Source organism: Carettochelys insculpta, chromosome 22, assembly GCF_033958435.1.
Source record: "Carettochelys insculpta isolate YL-2023 chromosome 22, ASM3395843v1, whole genome shotgun sequence".
In the NCBI taxonomy this organism is placed as follows: domain Eukaryota; kingdom Metazoa; phylum Chordata; order Testudines; family Carettochelyidae; genus Carettochelys; species Carettochelys insculpta.
Genome location: NC_134158.1, coordinates 7,273,097 through 7,290,992, shown reverse-complemented (window position 1 = coordinate 7,290,992; position 17,896 = coordinate 7,273,097). Strand labels below are relative to the sequence as shown.

Below are 17,896 nucleotides of genomic sequence, written 5' to 3'. Positions count from 1 at the left end.
GATCATGGACAAAATTGCTTCTAGTGATCAGATTTTTTCCAGCTAACTGAAGGGGGAAAACAAAACCCCCCAATCTAGGCACAGTTCAAGTTACTTGAGTAAAAGTCCCACTGTTCTCGGGGGAGGAGGGAGTACTTAAGTACAAGCCGCCCAGATCCATTTGGAAAACTACTAGAGTAAAGTATCAGCGAGGTGGCCGGGTTACTCTGTATCTTCGACAACAACAAGAAGTCCTGTGGAAGTTTATAGACTAACAAATGTTAGTCTATAAGGTGCCACAGGACTACTTGAGTAACAGCACCCCCCCCATCTTGATTGCGCTCAAATATCCAGGCGTGAAAGCAGCTGCATTTTTACTCAAGTAACTCTTGGGGTACCCCCACCCCCTTCTGATTAGGTTTAGCTTCGGGGGGGGGGGAGTTTCTCAGGCTGGTGCAGAAGGGGTGGGGAAGCAGGAGCAGGGCTGGGGCAGAGCAGAGAGCGGGGGCTGGATCCCAGGTGGGCAGGAAAGCGGGGAGGAGGCAGATCCTGCGGTGTAAGGCCAGGGGGTCTCCTGGGAGAAGTGGCTTCCCCCCGCCGGGCCTGTGACCTTTCTGTTTAAACGGAAGTGCAAAAAGGAAAAAAATAATAAGCGCACCAGCTTTGCAAAGGAAGCAGTTGCTGCTGCTCTATTTGGCCAGGCATCCCAGCAGCCCGTGGGAACTGGAGGGGGGGGATCCCCGAAATATTCCACCCCCCCCCACGGGGGAGCCGAGCGCCCCCTGCAGGCTGGCTCCCACCCACGCAAAGGAGGGGCAGCTCCTGCTGCGGGGCCCCTTCTAGGGTCTCCGCGACCCCCGAGGAACGACGCCCCGATCCCAGACGTGCGGGGGGGGGGGGGGGGCAGACCCACCGGGGGCGGGACGCGGTGGGGTGGGGGTGGGGGGGGACTCCCAGCTCTGGGAGCGATCGCGGCCGCCTGTGCTTGGCCGCGCTGCAGCCCGGCTGGGTCTCCCCGGGCGCAGGACGCCGGGGTGGGGCTCGGAGCCGCGGCCGGGAGCTGGCCGGACGGACCAGCCGCTGCGCCTGTCCACCCCAGTCCCTGCCGGGCAGAGCCCAGGTGAGTGAGGGGGCTGGGCGGGGGCATGCACAGAGGGGTGGGGGCTGGGGGTGGGGGTGGGAGCCCCTCCCCAGCCCCTCCCCCCACCCCAGACTGCACCCCCTGTGTCTGCGGGGCCCTCCCTGCAAGCCAGGGGGTGCAGGGGCAGCGCCCCGGAATGCAGCATCCCGCTGTGTTAATCCAGCTGGAGGAAGTGCCCCAGCCAGGAGCTGCCTGCGACAGGGGCCACGTGTGAGGGGGGCACCCAGAGGGTTTCTCTTGTGTGTCTCTGGGGGGCGGACGGGGAGGTCTGGAAGGGAAGGGGGTGAAAAATGAGACCGGAGGGGGTAGGAAAAGGAGGTGGGGGGGACAGGAGGTATTATGAGGGGGCTGGATGGCTCAGTGGTTAGAGCATTGGCCTCACCACCACCAGGCTTCACAGTAACAGACACCTGCCTGTGCCAATCTGTATTCTAATGAAACAAACCCGCTGCCAAGCAGCGGCTTGAAAGGCTAACGGAAGAATTGATTTGGCGACCAGCTTTGGTGGGGCAGAGCCACTTCTGCGGATCTGGAGCTGTTGGGGCTACCCCAGGAAAGCGCCTCTCCAAATAAATTATTTTGGGAGTCTCCCAAACCCAGGGCTGTGAGTTCAACCCGGGAGGGGCCGTCTCGAGGGTCAGGGGCAGGTTAGGTTGCAAACAAAAAAAAAATCTGTCAGGTATAGTGAGGGCAGGGGCTGGAATGCAATGAATTGTGACGGACTCCATCCCCTCTGCCCAGGGGAGTGACCCCTCCAGGAGGAGCGTGGGTGAGAGAGAGAGAGAGTTCTGAGTTTTAAAATCTGTCCACATCCTCCAGCCAGTGGGAGCTTTCCCATTGCCCAGAGGTGAACACAGGGTCAACGTGCTCTTTTACCCCCGCTTGGTCGGAGGATCTTCTTCCTGCCAATAATGTGACGCCCCCGAAAAGGAGCCATGTGCTTCTCTGGTAAGGAGCAGGCCCTCTATGGTTTTGCTATTTAGAGGAAACGGCCTAATCCTTTCCGATGGCCACAGGCAGAATGAGGGGATGAATATTTGTGTGTTTTCTATTAAGGGAAAAAAAAAAGCCTGTGCTGTCAGATAATATGTCTCTGACAATCCCAGGACTTCGTTAACAGCTCTACGGATGCCCCACCACGGAGGGAGGAAGGGCTGCCAAATTTCATGCCCTGTTTCATTTCGCAGGGTTGGCGGGTTATGTTCCCATCCCATTACTCTCGTATGCTAGTGGCAGAGATGTGATTAGAACCCTGGTGTCCAGCCAGTTCTGTAACGAACAAGCCATGTTATTCTGAAAATGATATTATATATATATATATATATATAAAATACACTTACCTACACCCTTCTAGCTTCCATCCTGCACACATAATCAGATCCATTGTTTACAGTCAAGCCCATAGGTATGATTTGCTCTGATCCTACTGACAGAGACCGAAAACTACAAGATCTTTACCAAATATTCATGAACCTGAATTACTCACCAAGAGGAAAAAAAAAAGCAAATTGACAGGGCCAGACGAATACCCAGAGACCAGCTACTCCAAGACAGGCCCAAAAAAGCCCATAACAGAACACCACTGGTCATTACCTACAGCCCCCAACTCAACCCACTGCAACACATTATTAAAGACCTACAACCTATCCTTAATCAGGGTGCCACACTCCAGAAGGCCCTAGGTTAGGCCTGTTCTCTCCTAGAGACAACTCCCCAACCTTAGGAGGATTCTCACCCACAACCACAGTCTATACAGCAGGAACACCAGTCCTGGAACTTTCCTTGCAACAAAGCCTACTGCCAGCTTTGTCCATGTATCTGTTCTGGAGATACCATCACTGGACCTATCCAGGTTAGTCACAGAATCACGGGCACATTCTCATGTTCCTCAACTAACATCATATATGCCATCATATGCCAACAATGCCCAGATGCTTTGTATATCGGACAGACTTTAAACCCTCTTAGACAAAGAATTAGTGGGCACAAAGCAGACATAAAAACACTCCTGATCCACAAAGCGGTCAGCCAGCATTTTAATGAAGTGGGCCATTCTGTTAATGACTTAAAAGTTTGCATCTTACTGAAGAGGATTTTTCACAACAGTCTGGAAGGAGAGGCTGCTGAACTCTCTTTTATATTCAAATTCGACACATTAACATGTGGTTTCAACTGGGTTGTGAATTTTCTGGGTCATTATAGGAGCTCTTTTGCATACTCGGCTTAGTGTAATTCTTGACTGCCCCCCACAGTTCTGCTCTTCTACTCTCTGATTTGCTCACCTCGATTACTATTTTTGATTCTCTGTGCCTTAAATCTTGAGTCTGTTCTGGTCTGGCTATGGTCTGAAGAAGTGGGTCTGTCCCACGAAAGCTCATCACCTAATAAATTATTTTGTTAGTCTTTAAAGTGCTACTGGACGGCTTTTTTGTTTTTTTTATTCTGAAAATGTATTTATTGTTCGAGCCAACTAATCACACTCAACCAGCCAAAGAGCCACCTGTGGATAGTGGCTGGCGTGTTGGACACCACCGGATGAGAGTCATCATAGAATCCCAGGGCTGGAAGGGACCTCAGGAGGTCATTTAGTCCAGCCCCCTGCTTCAAGCAGGACCTGCCCCCACTAATTCATCCCAGCCAGGACCTCGTCAACCTGGGACTTAAAAACCTCTAGGGATGGAGATTCCACCACCTCTCTAGGTAACGCATTCCAGTGCTTCACCACCCTGGCCTTTGCTTGTCAGAAGTTGGAGGTGGATGGCAGGAGAGAGCTCATTACCTGTTCGGTTCTTTAAAAATCTTCTTGGACTGGGTATTTTTTCCCCATTCCTTTTAACTTCAGCACCTTCTCTTCATTTTTAAAGGAAACTTGCCCTGAGTCAGTAACCCAGATTGGAGGGCCCTTCTGGGCAAGTAGGTGGAGCCAGTGCCCTCCAATGAGGCTTGGTCTATCCTAAGTAAGTAAGTCAATTGTGAAGCTAGAATCGACTTATCTGCAATCGACTTACGTGGCCGGCTTCACAGAGGGAGGTTGGCGAGAGAAACTCTAACAGAGAGGTACCCATGTTCGTCTGTATTCTAACAAAACAAAGCAGCAGTCGTAGCAGTTTAAAGACTAACAATTTGATTTATAGGTGATGAGCTTTCATGGGACAGACCCACTTCTTCAGATCTGTCGCATTTCCAGTACAGAGTGACATCTATAAGTACAGAGGTCCAAAAAAAAATAATTGCAGTAAAAACTGACAAAGCGAGTACATAGAACTGAAGGTGAGGGGTGGGGGATGTTGTGTTGTGCCTGAAATAATTATGAACACCAAAGGAAGGAAAACAATCTTTGTAACGCATGAGATAATGGCTGTCTTTGTTCATACCAAGTGTCAATGTGTCGAGTTTGAATATGAACCCCAGTTCACAAATCTCCCTGTGCAATCTGTTTTCAAAGTCTCTTTGTTGTAGGACCATATTCTCAGGTCTTTAACAGAATGGCCCACTCCATTGAAGTGCTCACTGATTGGCTCACGTGTATTAAGGTTCCCGATGTCTGCTCTGTGTCCATTCATTCTTTGGCAAAGTGTTTGCCAGTGTTTGTCCAGTGTACATAGAAGAGAGGCATTGCTGGCACATAATGGCATATATAATATTGATCGAGGTATACGAGACTGAGCCCTTGATGTTGTAACTAACGTGGTTAAGTCCAGTGATGGTATCCCCAGAATAAACATGTGGACAAACTTGGCAGCGGGGTTTGTTGCAAGGAAAAGTTCCAGAGTTAGTATTATTGTGGTGCAGCCTGTGGTTGCTAGTGAGAAATCTTTCTTAGGTTAGGAGGTTGTCTTTAGCAGAGAACAGGCCTGTCACCTAGGGCCTTACAGAGTGTAGCGCCGTGATCTAGAATAGGTTGTAGGTTTTTAATGATTCGTTGCAGGCGTTTGAGCTGGGGGCTATAGGCAATGACAAGTGGTGTTCTGTTATTGATCTGTCTTGAAGTAGCTGGTTTCTGGGTGTTCATCTGGCCCTGTCACTATGTTTTTTGACCTCTCCCAGTGGGTAATTAAATTTTGTGAATGCTTGGTGGAGATCTTGAAATTTCTGGTCTCTGTCAGTAGGATCAGAGCAGATGCGATTGTATCTAAGGGCTTGACTATAAATGATGGATCATGTGGTGTGTGCTGGGTGGAAACTGGAGGCATGTAGGTAAGTGTAGCAGTCAGTGGGTTTCTGGTAGAGAGCGGTGTCGATGTGGCCATCAGTGATTTGTACTGTGGTGTCCAGGAAACAAATCTCTCCTGTGGGATAGTCAAGCCTGAGATTGACAGTGGGGTGCAGGTTGTTAAAGCCTCTGTGGAATTCTTTCAGAGTCTCTTTACTATAGGTTCAAATGATAAACTCTAGTTCAACTCAACTTCCCTCAACCACCAGCTGCCCATCACCTGCCCCCTGCGACCCCCACAGAACCTTCCATCTCCACCCTCCCCCAGGCCCTAGTGAATCGGTGATGCTCTGAGCTTCCTGCTGCCCATGGCGGGTGGGGACCAGTTGCTGCTTATTTCCCAAATAGTTATATAAAATCTGCTCAGACTTTGCACTTTTCTCTCCCGTGATTGACAGTCGATTTCAGCTCCCCCAAGGACAGTGCTGGGGGTGTGGGGTGTGTGTGAGGAGGGAATTCCCGTAAGCGGCTTCTCAGTGGGTTTAGTCCCAGGGAAAAGGCCTGGTCTGTGCAGTAACAAACTGACCCCAAATTGCAAAGCCTCGATCTGTCTGTCTGCTGGGAAGGCACCTGGGTGGGTGAAACTGACCAGCCTTTTCTGCACTTTCCCTTCTCACCCTGCCAGGCTGCAGAATCACGTCCACACTTCACTCCGGATCGAGCCGTCCCCTTGGGGAATGGAAAATGGCAACTGCCGCGGCAGCTCAGCTAGGAGTTTCCCAGCGTGTCGCGGAGGGGGTAGGTGATGGGAAGGAGGAAAAGGCCGTCAGTACCCCAGGGGGAGGAATATGAAAGTGGCCCCCAGATCTGCAGCCCCAGGAGACAGCCATAGAGACCCGGAAACAACGAGGTGGGTGGGACCACGAGAAGTCTTGAAAGAGGATGGAGAGAGGCTGTTCTCAGTAGTGAGGGACAGACGGCAGAAGAAGGAGCAATGGTCTCAAGTTACAGAGGTGTAGGTTGGATATTAGGCAAAACTATTTCCCCAGGCGGGTGGTGAAGCACTGGAATGCGTTGCCTAGAGAGGTGGTGGAATCTCCATCCCTAGAGGCTTTTAAGTCCTGGCTTGGCAAAGCGCTGGCTGGGATGGTTTAGTTGGGGTTGGTCCTGCTTTAAGCAGGGGGCTGGACTCGATGACCTTGTGAGGGTCCTTTCCAGCCCTGGGGGTCTGTGACTCTATGATAATCATTTAATCTGGTCTCCTGCACAGAGGCAGAACCAACTAGACCTAGGACAGTAGTTCCCAAACTTTTCACTAGCGCAGACCCCCATCAGAGCCAATGCTAGCTGCTAGGTACACTTCATTGCACGGAAAAGGAAACCAGCGCATAGATTTTCAGGCAGCCATTCATAACATGATTGGAAGAGATTCAATTTGAAAATCATCCTTGATCGCAATGTTGTGATTTATTTAAAACTTATTTTCCAGGATCATTTTGATTTCTCTTTTATTTTTTTCATGGATCCCCTGCAACACCGCCGGTGGTCCACCGACCCCAGGTGGGGAACCGCCGACTTAGAACAGGGGTGGAGCAAACTTTTTAGGTTGGGCAAAACTTTTCATCCCTTCAATGAGCAGGGCCCCCCAGCCTGTCTAATGGAACCCAATGGAAATTGCGGTTTTGTTCACGTGGAAAAAAAAAACAAACCCACCCTTGGGTATCTGCCAGAAAATATGTCTGTAGAGTGTAAAAAGGTTATGAATCCATGAATACACGGCCATAAAAACGGCCACAGATTTCAACATTTTTAAGAAGATGTTTGAGCCTGAGACCCAGCACTTTACAGAATTTCGCGCCCACCCACCACTTGGCTCACCCCTGACCTAGAGCATCCCTGGTTTGTCTGATCTGTTTGTAAAAGCCTCCATGGAGATCCCACCGCCTCCCTTAGAAGCCTCCTGCAGAGCTTAACTCTCCGAATTAGATAGTTTTCCCCCAGTATCTCACCTAAATCTCCCCTGCTGCAGATGAAACCTGTTACTTCTTGTCCTACCTTCAGTGGATGTAGAGAACAGTTAATCTCCATCCTCTTTACAAAAATGTTTGAAGACTGTTTTGAAAGACTGTTATGAGATCTCCCTCTAGGTTTCTTTTATCAGGAGGAAACCTATCCGGCCTTATTAACCTAGACCCGTGTGGCTCAGGTGTTCTAAGCCGTTCCTCATCCATGTTGCTTTCTTCTGGGCTCTCCAGTTTGTCCACGTTTTTCCGAAAGGGTAGTACCGAAAACTGGACATCAGCGGCGTTCCCTGATTAACAGAGGGCCCCAGCCAGCAGCCTGCATTTCTATTAGTGGTGCATATCCATATGGTAGGAGCAGCAGTGATCTGTATGTCTAAAAAGCCTGTTACACCTCCCGCTTCCTGCCTTACTGAATGCTTGGGAGGTGGCTTTCCCTCCACCCTCTCCTGAGATGTGTGGTGGGATGAATGGGCTGTCTGAGAAGCTGGGAGATCAGCAAAGCTCCCAGGTAGACAAAAGCATCTGGGACAATCACATGCCCCATGCATGGACCCTGCCTGGGGTGGGGTTTGACCAACCAGACACGGCCAAGACATCTCTAGCCACAGAGCAGAAGGAGCAGGTCCTTAAAAGGGGAAGGAGCCAGGCACTGCAGGGGCACGCTCACAAGATTGCACCTCCCGGGAAGGCCCTTCGCCCGGATGGCCTGGCCAGTGGCCCGTCACGTCACATTCCAACCAGCCTCGGGAAAACTTTTCTCCAGCACGGTGCCTGGCCTGGGGGGGATCCTGGCATCTCCAGCGCCTGGGCGCAGGAGTATGAATGCGTGGGTGTGAATGTGAGCCCCGTCCCCCACTTTCTTGAGCTTCATTATCAGCGTAATAAACGTGCTGCTTTCTGCCAAACTCTGGCAGGTCGTTAGTCCTCCCTAAGCTTAGCGGCTGGCCCAATGTTGGGTAAAAATCTGCACTTGCCTGGGTGCACGCTAAAATATTTCTTCTGCTCATGGACAGGGAAAAAATGAGAGGGAACCCTGGTCACCAGTACTGAGGAGAGTGCAGCGGCTACCTCTCCTTTCTTATATATAGCACTCCTCTTAAACCACGCTGGGATGATATTAGTGGTTTTGTGACTGCACCACATTCGGTTCGGGTCTGTCTACACAGCAGAGTTATTCCGGAGTAGCTTATTCCGGAGTTATTATCCCAAAATAAACTATTCCAGAATTATGTGTCCACACTACAGGGAGGCCCCGGAATAGGCAAACCTTATTCCGAAATAGCGTGTCTACAAACAGTAGAGCCTATTCTGAAGTAGAGCCATTGGTCGTGCTATGGCTTATTTTGAAAGAGGGGGTATTCCCTGACTACACAGCCCCTGTTTTGAAATATCTGTTTTGTTTCTTGTACAATGAGGTCTACCTATTTCAAAATAAGGCAGCCACTATTTCAAAATTATTTCAAAATAGCTATTGCATTGTGAAGACGCTAGCCAAGTTATTTCAGAATAGCTGTTGTTATTTCAAAACAACTTTGCTGTGTAGACATAGCCTTTGTGATCTTCTGTAACCCCCGAGATCCTTTACAGCAGGGCCATGTGTACCCAGGTATTCCCCATTTTGTAGCTGTGCATGTGATTTTTTCCTGCCAGCATGTAGTACTTTGCACTTGTCTTTACTAACGTTTTACCTTGATGCTTTCTATCCAATTTGTCAAGGCGGTTTTGAATTCTAATCCTGTGCTCCCATGTGATCGCAGCTCCTCCCATCTTGGTGTCATGCACAGATTTTATAAATGTCCTCTCTACTCTACAATGTTCCCTCTAATCTTTTCCACCCACGTGTCGATTTTTTCCACCCATGGACGGTCTCTAGGCAGGTATTTTATAGACCTCCATCAAGTCACCTCTGAACCCTCCCTTTGTGGAGCTAAACAGATGGCGCTCCTTGAGCCTCTCACTCTTAGTCAGGTTTTCTAACCCTTTGATCATTCTCACAGCTGTTCTCTGAACCCTCTCCAATTTATCTGCCTCCTGGAATGGTGGCACCACAGCTGGGCTCAGGGTTCCAGCAACCGTCACACCTGTGCCAACGGCGGAGATAAAATAACCTCTCTGTGCCTACAGGCCAGTCTTCTGCTTGTGCTTCCTGGGATCTCGTTAGCTCTTCTGGCAGCAGCATCGCAGTGGGAGCTCACGTTTAGCTGATTATCCATCATGACCCCAAGATCTTTGCCAGAGTCACTGTTTCCTAGGAGCCGACTGCTCCATTGTGTCAGTTCGGCTTCCATTCATTGTTCCTCGTCCCCTCCCCTCTTCTCTTCCTATCCAGCTGCCTAGGATGGGTGGTGGCGGGGAGCCTTTGGGTTTCTACTTGAGCTCTGTCCCTGGTCCTTGCTCTGGGTCTCTGCCTGTCTCCAGCTTTGGCAAGTAGGCGCGTGATAGATGTGAATAGCCCTCTGCCTGTCTGCTGGGAGTGACGAGGCCTCGATCTTCCCACACCTGGAAACCTCCAGGCTGCTGGTCGCAGGATGGGATTCTTTCTCTGTGCACCACCCAGAGCTTTTACATTTTTGGCCGCCCTCCCCTGTAAACAGCAGGTTTAGGGCTGGAGCAGCAGCTGCTGAAGGGAGGGATAATTCTCGTTTTCAGGAACCGGTGACCTTCGAGGAGGTGGCTGTGTATTTCAGCAAGGACGAATGGGCCCTGCTGGGCCCCACTCAGAGAGCCCTCTACAGGGAGGTCATACGGGAGAACTACAAGACGGTGACCTCGCTGGGTAAGGATTCCTGTGCCCACCTGTACTAACAGCTGGGACAGCTCCCTCTGAAATGCCCTGTTGGCTTGTGATCTGGGTTCTTTCCCCTTCCCTTACATTTAAACAGGCTCCGGTTATGCCCTCAGGGACTGATGCAAGGCAGAGATGGGAAAAGCACCCCAGAAGTTACTTGAGTAAAAGACAGCGGCTTTCACTTCTGGATACTTGTGTACACTTGAGATGTGATGTGGGTGCTTTGACTCGAGTTGTTTTCCAGAGGGCCACCATTGACTTGTACTTAAGTACCTCTCTTCCCCGGCAGCTGTACTTTTACTCAAGTAAGTTTTTGGGTACCTTTTCCACCTCTTGTGCCAGGCACAGCACTGACCAGCTCTTAGCAGTTGGTCCCTTTCTGCTTCCGGCTATCATAGAATCATAGAATACTAGCACTGGAAGAGACCTTGAGAGGCCATTGAGTCCAGCTGCCTACCCTTATGGCAGGACCAAGTACTGTCTAAACCATCCCTGACAGACATTTATCTAACCTGTTCTTAAATATCTCCAGAGATGGAGATTCCACAAGCTCCCCAGGCAATTTATTCCAGTGTTTGACCGTCAGGAAGTTTTTCCTAATCTGGCAGTAAACCTAAACCTCCCTTGCTGCAGTTTAAGCCCCTTGCCTCTTGTTCTATCCTCAGAGGCCAAAGAGAACAAGTTTTCTCCCTCCTCCTTATGACATCCTTTTAGATACCTGAAAACTGCTATCATGTCCCCCAGTGCAGCATTTATCTGTAAGGGAGGAACTTTTATTTTTTCCCATCATGCCTTTCTGAGGCTGGTCCTTTTCCATTTACCAAAACCTGACAAGCCTCAGCCCCCTGTGCAACTCTCTGCTGCTGGCTGAATCTGTCCTACGTGGCGGGTAAGGCTGTTTCCCACCTGTGGTTGCTGAAGGGCGGATGGCCCAGTCTACCAGAGCGCAGAATGGAGTAAGAGGCTGCGTCTACACTGTGAGATAAAATCGAATTTAAAGGCGTTAGCTTGAAATTAAAACGTCACCGTCCTCACTGTCGATGTCGTTAGCTCGATTTAGTCTGCCCTGATATCGATAACAAAAAGTCAATGTTAATCTCGAGTTTAAAATGTCGAATAAAGGCTAACGTGGAAGCACCATGTCTTCCATTTGGATTTATTAGCCCCCAGAAGTGTCCCATGTGTGTCCCACAAAACAAAGCACGGCACCTGGCTCCCAGCTCCCTGCCATTGGCGGGAGGCAGGAAACTGACCAGGACTGCTGCACCTGGCTCCCGGCTCAGCAAGTGGGGCTGAGGGAGCTGTGGGAGAGGATCCCACAATGCACTGCTGCAGCAGTCGATCTTTGGTGATTGCAGTGTGGAAGCAATGTGTCGCACTAAGCCTGTGGGAGGTGAGGATTCTCAAAATCGAATAAAAAACCGACATTATAAAATCAATTTTTAATACATTTGAATGTGTCTTGTAGTGTAGACCTAGCCAGACAGACTGGGTCTCTCCACACCGCCTCCCATGCAGTAGGGGAAGCCACATACATACTGGAGGTGCAAATTCCTGCAACCCAAGTGTGGAGATAGACATAGCTCATAGAGCTGGAAGGAACCTTGAGAGGTCATCAAGTCCAGTTCCCTGCCCTCATGCCAGGACCTATCACCATGCTAGACAGATTTTTTCTAAATGCTGTTTGCCCCAGATCCCTAAATAGCCCCCTTAAGGGCTGAGCTCACCGCCTTGGGTTTACAAGGCCAGTAACCTGGCTACTGAGCTATCCCTCCCCTTAGAGGCTTCAAAGGGCAGGACAGGACTAGCTTGTCATAGTCACACGCCCATGTGCATACAGAGCATCTCTTTCCCCTCTCTTCTTGGGACCAGCCCTGTCCACGGAGAGGTCACTGGATATTTAGAGGCAGGCAAATGACTTAGCACCAAGGCTCTGTCTGATGGATCCAGTTCCTCTCTCTGGAGGTCCTAAAGTTACAACACTTTTCTCACCAACATACACATTCATCTGACTCCCAAATGAGCTTTGCGGCCATGTTCCCCTGCATGTTCCACCCGTGCCAGGGTCAGAATGACTAAATTTTCTACATGGAGCTATTCTCCACACATGTTATTTACCTTGATCTCAAAGAATCATAGATGGGACAGCTGAAAGGGACAATAACCATGTAGTCTGATCACAGGCCATGGGACTTCCTTAAAGCCATGGGACGTCTCAGTTGTTCATTTTCTCCCGGACCAGGCTTTCCGATGCCCAGACCCGAGGTGATCTCCCAGCTGGAACACGGAGAAGAGCCGTGGGTCCTGGATCTCCGGGGCTCAGAGGAAAGGGGATTCCTGAGATACAGCCACACAGGTGAGGGTCTCAGTTAAAAACAACTCAGAAAATCATAGAATCATAGAACCCTAGGGCTGGAAGGGGACTCAGGAGGTCATCTAGTCCAGCCCCCTGCCCAAAGCAGGATCAACCCCAACTAAATCATCCCAGCCAGGAGTTTGTCAAGCCAGAACTTACAAACATCTAGGGATAGAGATTTCACCACCTCTCCAGGTAACACATTCCAGTGCTTCGCCACCCTCCTGGGGAAAGAGGTTTTTTTTTCCTAATATCCAGCCTAGACACACACCCCTCCGCCCCATAACTTGAGACCATTGCTCCTTGTTCTGCCATCTGTCACCATTGAGAACAGCCTCTCTCCACCCTCTTTAGAGCCCCCCTGCAGGAAGTTGAAGGCTGCTTTCAAATCACCCCTCCTATCTCATCTGCAGACTAAATAAGCCCAAATCCCTCAGCCTCTCCTTGTTGGTCATGTGCTCCAGCCTCCAAATTATTTTGGTTGCCCTTCGCCCTCCCCTCCAATGCATCTACATCTGCATGTCCACCCATATCTGCCTGCACCACCAGGCCAGTCCACAGACTACTCCTGTATATCAGACATATTCTCATGTTGCTGAATAAAGGAGCATGACCATGCAGCAGCCTTATTGGAAAAATAAGCTACTCTGGAATAGCTATTCTGAAATAATGCTGCTGCACACAAAAATGCATTTCAAAATGGCACTTAGCTATTTGAAAACACATTATATACACAAAGCAGAACGTGTCTTGAGATAGAGCCATGGGTTGCACTATGGCTTATTTCGAAATAGGCTCTATTCCCTGTCGTAACAGCCCCTATTTCGAAATAGGTTCTCTTCCTCGTGAAACAAGGTTTACCTATTTCACAATAAGGCAACCTCTATTTCACAGTTAGTAGGAAAGTTATTTGGAAACAACGGCTGTTTTTTCAAAGTTACTGGGCTGTGTAGACCTGCCCTGGGATTCCAACCAGGTCCCCATATGTTCTCTGAGTTCTGGATCATCCCCAGTAGGTGTCATGTCCGCAAGACACGTCATTCATGACTTTCCATCCACCCCGACAGAGAAATCCCACAACTTTGGCTGCACTTTCCTATGCACGCTCAGTGGGCTGCATGGATTTTTTTCCTCTCTTCTGTGAAAGGATTTGGGTGAATTCAGCACCTGAATTTTTTCATCTCCCCAACAATTAATTGGATTTATTTACTCCCCTGCCTTCCCCCAGCCCACCATGGTCACCTTTGCCTTTCTCCATTCTGAGTTTTCCTTACTCCTCGGCACACAGAACCATTCACGCTGGGTTTCCTTTTTATCCCAGCAGCTGACAGAATCAAGAATGAGAAGGAGGAAGCAAGTCACCGGCTGGGTGGTCCTGAGCCAGTGAAACATCCTGGGATGCCGTTGGCAGGATCCAAAGGAAACATTGGTTGGAGCCTTGAGCAAGGAAAGACCTGTGAGAGTCAGTGTAGCACAGTGAGGCCGCTGGGAAACCAGCCGGTGAAGAAAGTGGATAAAGCCACTAATTGTAGGAGAAGTCTGAAGCGCCTCAAGAAGACCAGAATCAAGAGGATCCAGGTGGGAGAGAGACCGAGCTTGTGCGGTGAGTGCGGGAAAAGTTTCAGTAGTCATTCCCACCTGCTTATCCATCAAAGAATTCACACAGGAGAGAAACCCTATCAGTGCCCCCAGTGTGGGAAAAGCTTCAACCAGAGCCCAAACCTTGTTACACACCTGAGAATCCACACCGGCGAGAGACCCTATAAATGCCACGAATGTGGAAAAAGCTTCACCGCCAACTCCACCTTTATTAAACACCAGCGAATCCACACAGGAGAGAAACCCTACAAATGCCCCCAGTGCCAGCGGAGCTTCAATCAGAGCTCAGACCTGATCAGACACCAGAGACTCCACACGGGAGAGAAGCCCTTCAGCTGCCCCGACTGCGGGAAAAGATCCAGTGACAGCTCGGCCCTGATCGTCCATCAGAGAATCCACACGGGCGAGAGACCGTACCAGTGTCCCATCTGCGGGAAAGGCTTCACTTGCTCTTCCCACCTGATCACCCACCAGCGGACCCACACGGGAGAAAAACCGTATAAATGTGCTTACTGCCGGCAGAGGTGCCGTGTAAAATCGGCCCTGATCATACACCAGAGAATCCACACTGGAGAGAGACCCTATCGGTGCCCTGACTGTGGGAAAACCTTCAGCAGCCGCTCACATCTTAATTCTCACCACAGAGTCCACAAGAGAGAAGGGCCTTGTAAGAACCCAGAGTGTGAGGAAAGCTACCCAGAAAGCTCGTGCCTTATTACGCATTAGGAGGAGAACTCGGCGATTGCCCTGCCTAAGACCAGTTACGAACGTGTCTAGGCCTGACATTTATTTTGCGTTGTATTTATCCACTATAACTTTTCCGAAAGCAATATGACCACACTGCTCTGTTTGGCTGGCTTAAGGTCCTCTCGTTTTTGAAGAACTGAATCCACGCAGCACTGCATTCTGGGTAGATCTACCATGCTCCCATAACAAGCAGTTCCGTGGTACCTTTAAGCCTAACACATTTATTTGTGAAACTACAGGCTAGCACGGCTACGCCTCTGAAACTATTTACCAGGTGACGATATTCTGCCACTTGGATCCGTGTATTCTGAGATTCTCTCGTGGTGCACTGCGGGATAGTGACCCAAAGCCACTGGAATTCTGGGACTTGGCTCAAACTAACGAATTTCAGGATTACTCTTGTTTCATCCCATCACTCATCTGGCTTTTGCGAACCAGCACCGTTTCCATGAAGGGGACGTTGCTGAATGCTGTGACCCTGACAGTCATTAACACAAACAGTGGAAACACGAGCATTGGCAGTCAGGCAGCTGGGTGGCTTTGGATGCCTTGAGAGAACCCCAGTGGTGCTGCAACAATACGGGTGACACAACAGAGGAGGAGGAGAACAAAAGCAAGCAGTTACTTTTGCAAGAATATTTCCTCAGTGGCTTCTCTCTTCTGGGCTGGAGCAGTGAGGAGTAACTTTTGAGGCTGGATAGTCAAACAGACCATGGATGACGAGCGGAATCACAACGGCCACATTCCTTGAAAATTGCCAGTGCTGGCCCTGGTGTGGAAAAGGGCTGGACTTCAAATTCACATGGGAGAAAAACCTGACAAATGCCCCCAGTGCCAGAGGCGCATCAGTCAGACCTCAGACGTGATCTGACACCAGAGACTCCATACGGGAGAGAAGCCCCTCAGTTTTCCCCGATTGCAGAAAAAGGTTCAGCGGCAGGAAGGTCGACCAACCATCACTGTCTGGAAGCACGCTACTCTTCCAGCAGCTTCCAGGCCACTGCTAACCTCTTTGATGTTGGTAAATCAACTCTTAGGGCCATCATAGAATCCTAGGACTGGAAGGGACCTCATTCCCTTGTCCTTATGGCAGGAACAGGCACCATCCGTTCTAGAGCATCCCTGACCACGGTTTGTCTACTCTCACCTTAAATACCTTCAGCGGTGGTGTTTCCATGTTCCGCTATTCGGCGGGTGCTGCTAAGCCAGCTCGTGATGCTTGGTGGCAGACAGGAAGCTACAGAATAATTTGAAAGGTTGAACTCCCACATTGTACTGGGGCCACTTGTGGTGTCCAGTGTCGGGTGGGCTGGGAATTTCCAGGGTGCTCAACCCGTTCCAGACCGGAATTTGTGCCACGTGCTGCTCTGGACGTTGGTCATGTGATCTAGCTGGTGCTCGGTCCTGTGGTGCGGGCAGGGGACTGCATTTGATGACTTCTTGAGGTCCCGTCCGGTTCTAATGGTGTATAATTCCTGCTGTCATTCCGAGACCCCCAGCTTACCTCTGTTTCCAGGGCTGATGGAGCCTTTTACTGAGCACTTGGAGGCAAGAAAGGAGCTCTGTCAGTTACAGCTGGCAGAGCTGCAGAACGACGGGGGAGTGGGCATCTGGAAGAATGAAGGGAAGGCGGAGGTGCCCGGGGACAAGGCTGGAGGTGCCTGCTGCATTGTGCACAATATCTGTGATAGCAAAGGGAGAGACCCTCACTCATGGGTGAGAGATGGAAGTAGAGCAACTCTCTGAGTTTTATGAACAGCCAGAGCAGCTGCCGCCATTAAATACCAAAATTAGTCAGGGACGTGTTGGTCTCCTTAGAGGTGAAGGGACAGTGACTTTGTGTCAGGAGAGAGAGGGACAACTCAGTGGTTTGAGCATTGGCCTTCTAAACCCAGGATTGTGAGCTCAATCCTTGAGGAGGCCATTTAGGGATTGGGGCAAATAGATGTCAGGGATGGTGCTTCGTCCTGCTGAGAGGGCAGGGGACTGGAATAGATGAGCTAACAAGGTCCCTTCCAATTCTAGGAGATGTGTATCTTCAATTATATCTTAAAGGATTTTAATTTTGCTTTGTGTAGGGTTGGAGGGATTTTCTTGTGCTTTGTGATAGGGTGTTGCAAACCTTTTCCATTGTAAATAAGTAAGAAAGAGATGCAAATAAAAATCTTTGTTGAAAACAGCCCACCACAAGCGTGAAAATGCTAAAACTGTGGCCGGCAGGCTGCAAATGCTGAGGGCACACTTTTGTGACAATGGGTCATACGCGTGTTTGGAGAAGGAGGGAACAATTCCCCGTGGTGCCAGACGGCAAAGGAAGGTCCTGTCCCTTGTGGTGGGGGAGCAGCAAAGGGGTGCTCCCTTTGCAGATTTTTCCAGGGACTATAGCACATGGCTAGGTTGGGGTCATGGCTCTGAACGTCCCCCCACTGTTTTCGAGCAGAGCTGTGAGCCACTGCCTCACCTCCAGCCTCTGGGTAAGATGGGTTGTCTTTGTTTCAGTGTTTTCTCAGCACCTCTTCCTAGCCTTGATTGCTTGCTGTGGGCAAGTATCCATCCATCTGTGCCTGTACTGGGATATGGCCGTGAAGGCTCTGAGCACGTCCTCTGTCTCTTCCCCTTTGCCTGGAGATTTTCCAGGAATTCAACCACAGACCTTGCTCTTGTCCATGGATGGGAGCTGTGGTGTGTTGAGGTGTGGGTGTATTGGGGGCAGAGGGGATCAATAGCACCAATTGTCATTGTCCCAGTGACGGTCTCCATGGCAACAAAGATAAAATGATATGCTTTATTCCATTTTGACATTCCATTCCCGTAGGCCCCTCGCAGTCTGGGCTGAGCAAAGAGACAAGTTACACCTTCTGGAGGACCCTTGCAGCAGTCCTGCTAGTGGGCGAGGGAGATGGCTGGGTGGCTGTTTGGAGGGGGTCACAGCAGAGGTGGCATGGTGCAGCTGAAGGTGGTCCTGAGACTGGAGGCCGGTACGTGAAGGTCTGTTCCTCTCGAGGCAGAGAAAACTGCAATACAAACAGGCAATGGAAAAACTGGGGAGATATTGTTGGAACAAAGTCTGGACACCATGTATGAAGCAAGCAGGAGGTTTTATTACACA

The 17,896-nt window shown here is 50.1% G+C and overlaps 1 protein-coding gene across 7 annotated transcripts; it reads left to right on the top strand.

Annotated features, from left to right (window-relative positions):
• Positions 1-963: 963 nt before the first annotated feature.
• On the top strand, positions 964-16,963 carry LOC142024877 (uncharacterized). Of its 7 annotated transcripts, none has more exons than XM_075017180.1 (6): positions 964-1,099; positions 1,940-2,068; positions 5,959-6,071; positions 9,947-10,073; positions 12,328-12,441; positions 13,766-16,963. In XM_075017180.1, the coding sequence occupies exons 2-6, from the start codon at positions 2,056-2,058 to the stop codon at positions 14,764-14,766; spliced, it is 1,368 nt and encodes a 455-aa protein (XP_074873281.1). In that variant the 5' UTR covers positions 964-1,099; positions 1,940-2,055; the 3' UTR covers positions 14,767-16,963. The 7 variants fall into 7 exon arrangements, with proteins under 7 accessions (XP_074873281.1, XP_074873280.1, XP_074873282.1 ...); XM_075017179.1 differs by having other exon boundaries at positions 13,763-16,963; XM_075017181.1 differs by lacking the exon at positions 1,940-2,068 and having other exon boundaries at positions 976-1,099; positions 13,763-16,963.
• Positions 16,964-17,896: the final 933 nt, after the last annotated feature.

Coding starts and splice junctions, on each gene's coding strand:
- LOC142024877 (XM_075017176.1), top strand. CDS start 10,126: ATGCCCTGTTGGCTTGTGATCTGGGTTCTTTCCCCTTCCCTTACATTT. Junction 10,391..12,327: donor GCAGCTGTACTTTTACTCAA/GTAAGTTTTTGG, acceptor CTCCCGGACCAG/GCTTTCCGATGCCCAGACCC. Junction 12,442..13,762: donor CCTGAGATACAGCCACACAG/GTGAGGGTCTCA, acceptor TTTTTATCCCAG/CAGCTGACAGAATCAAGAAT.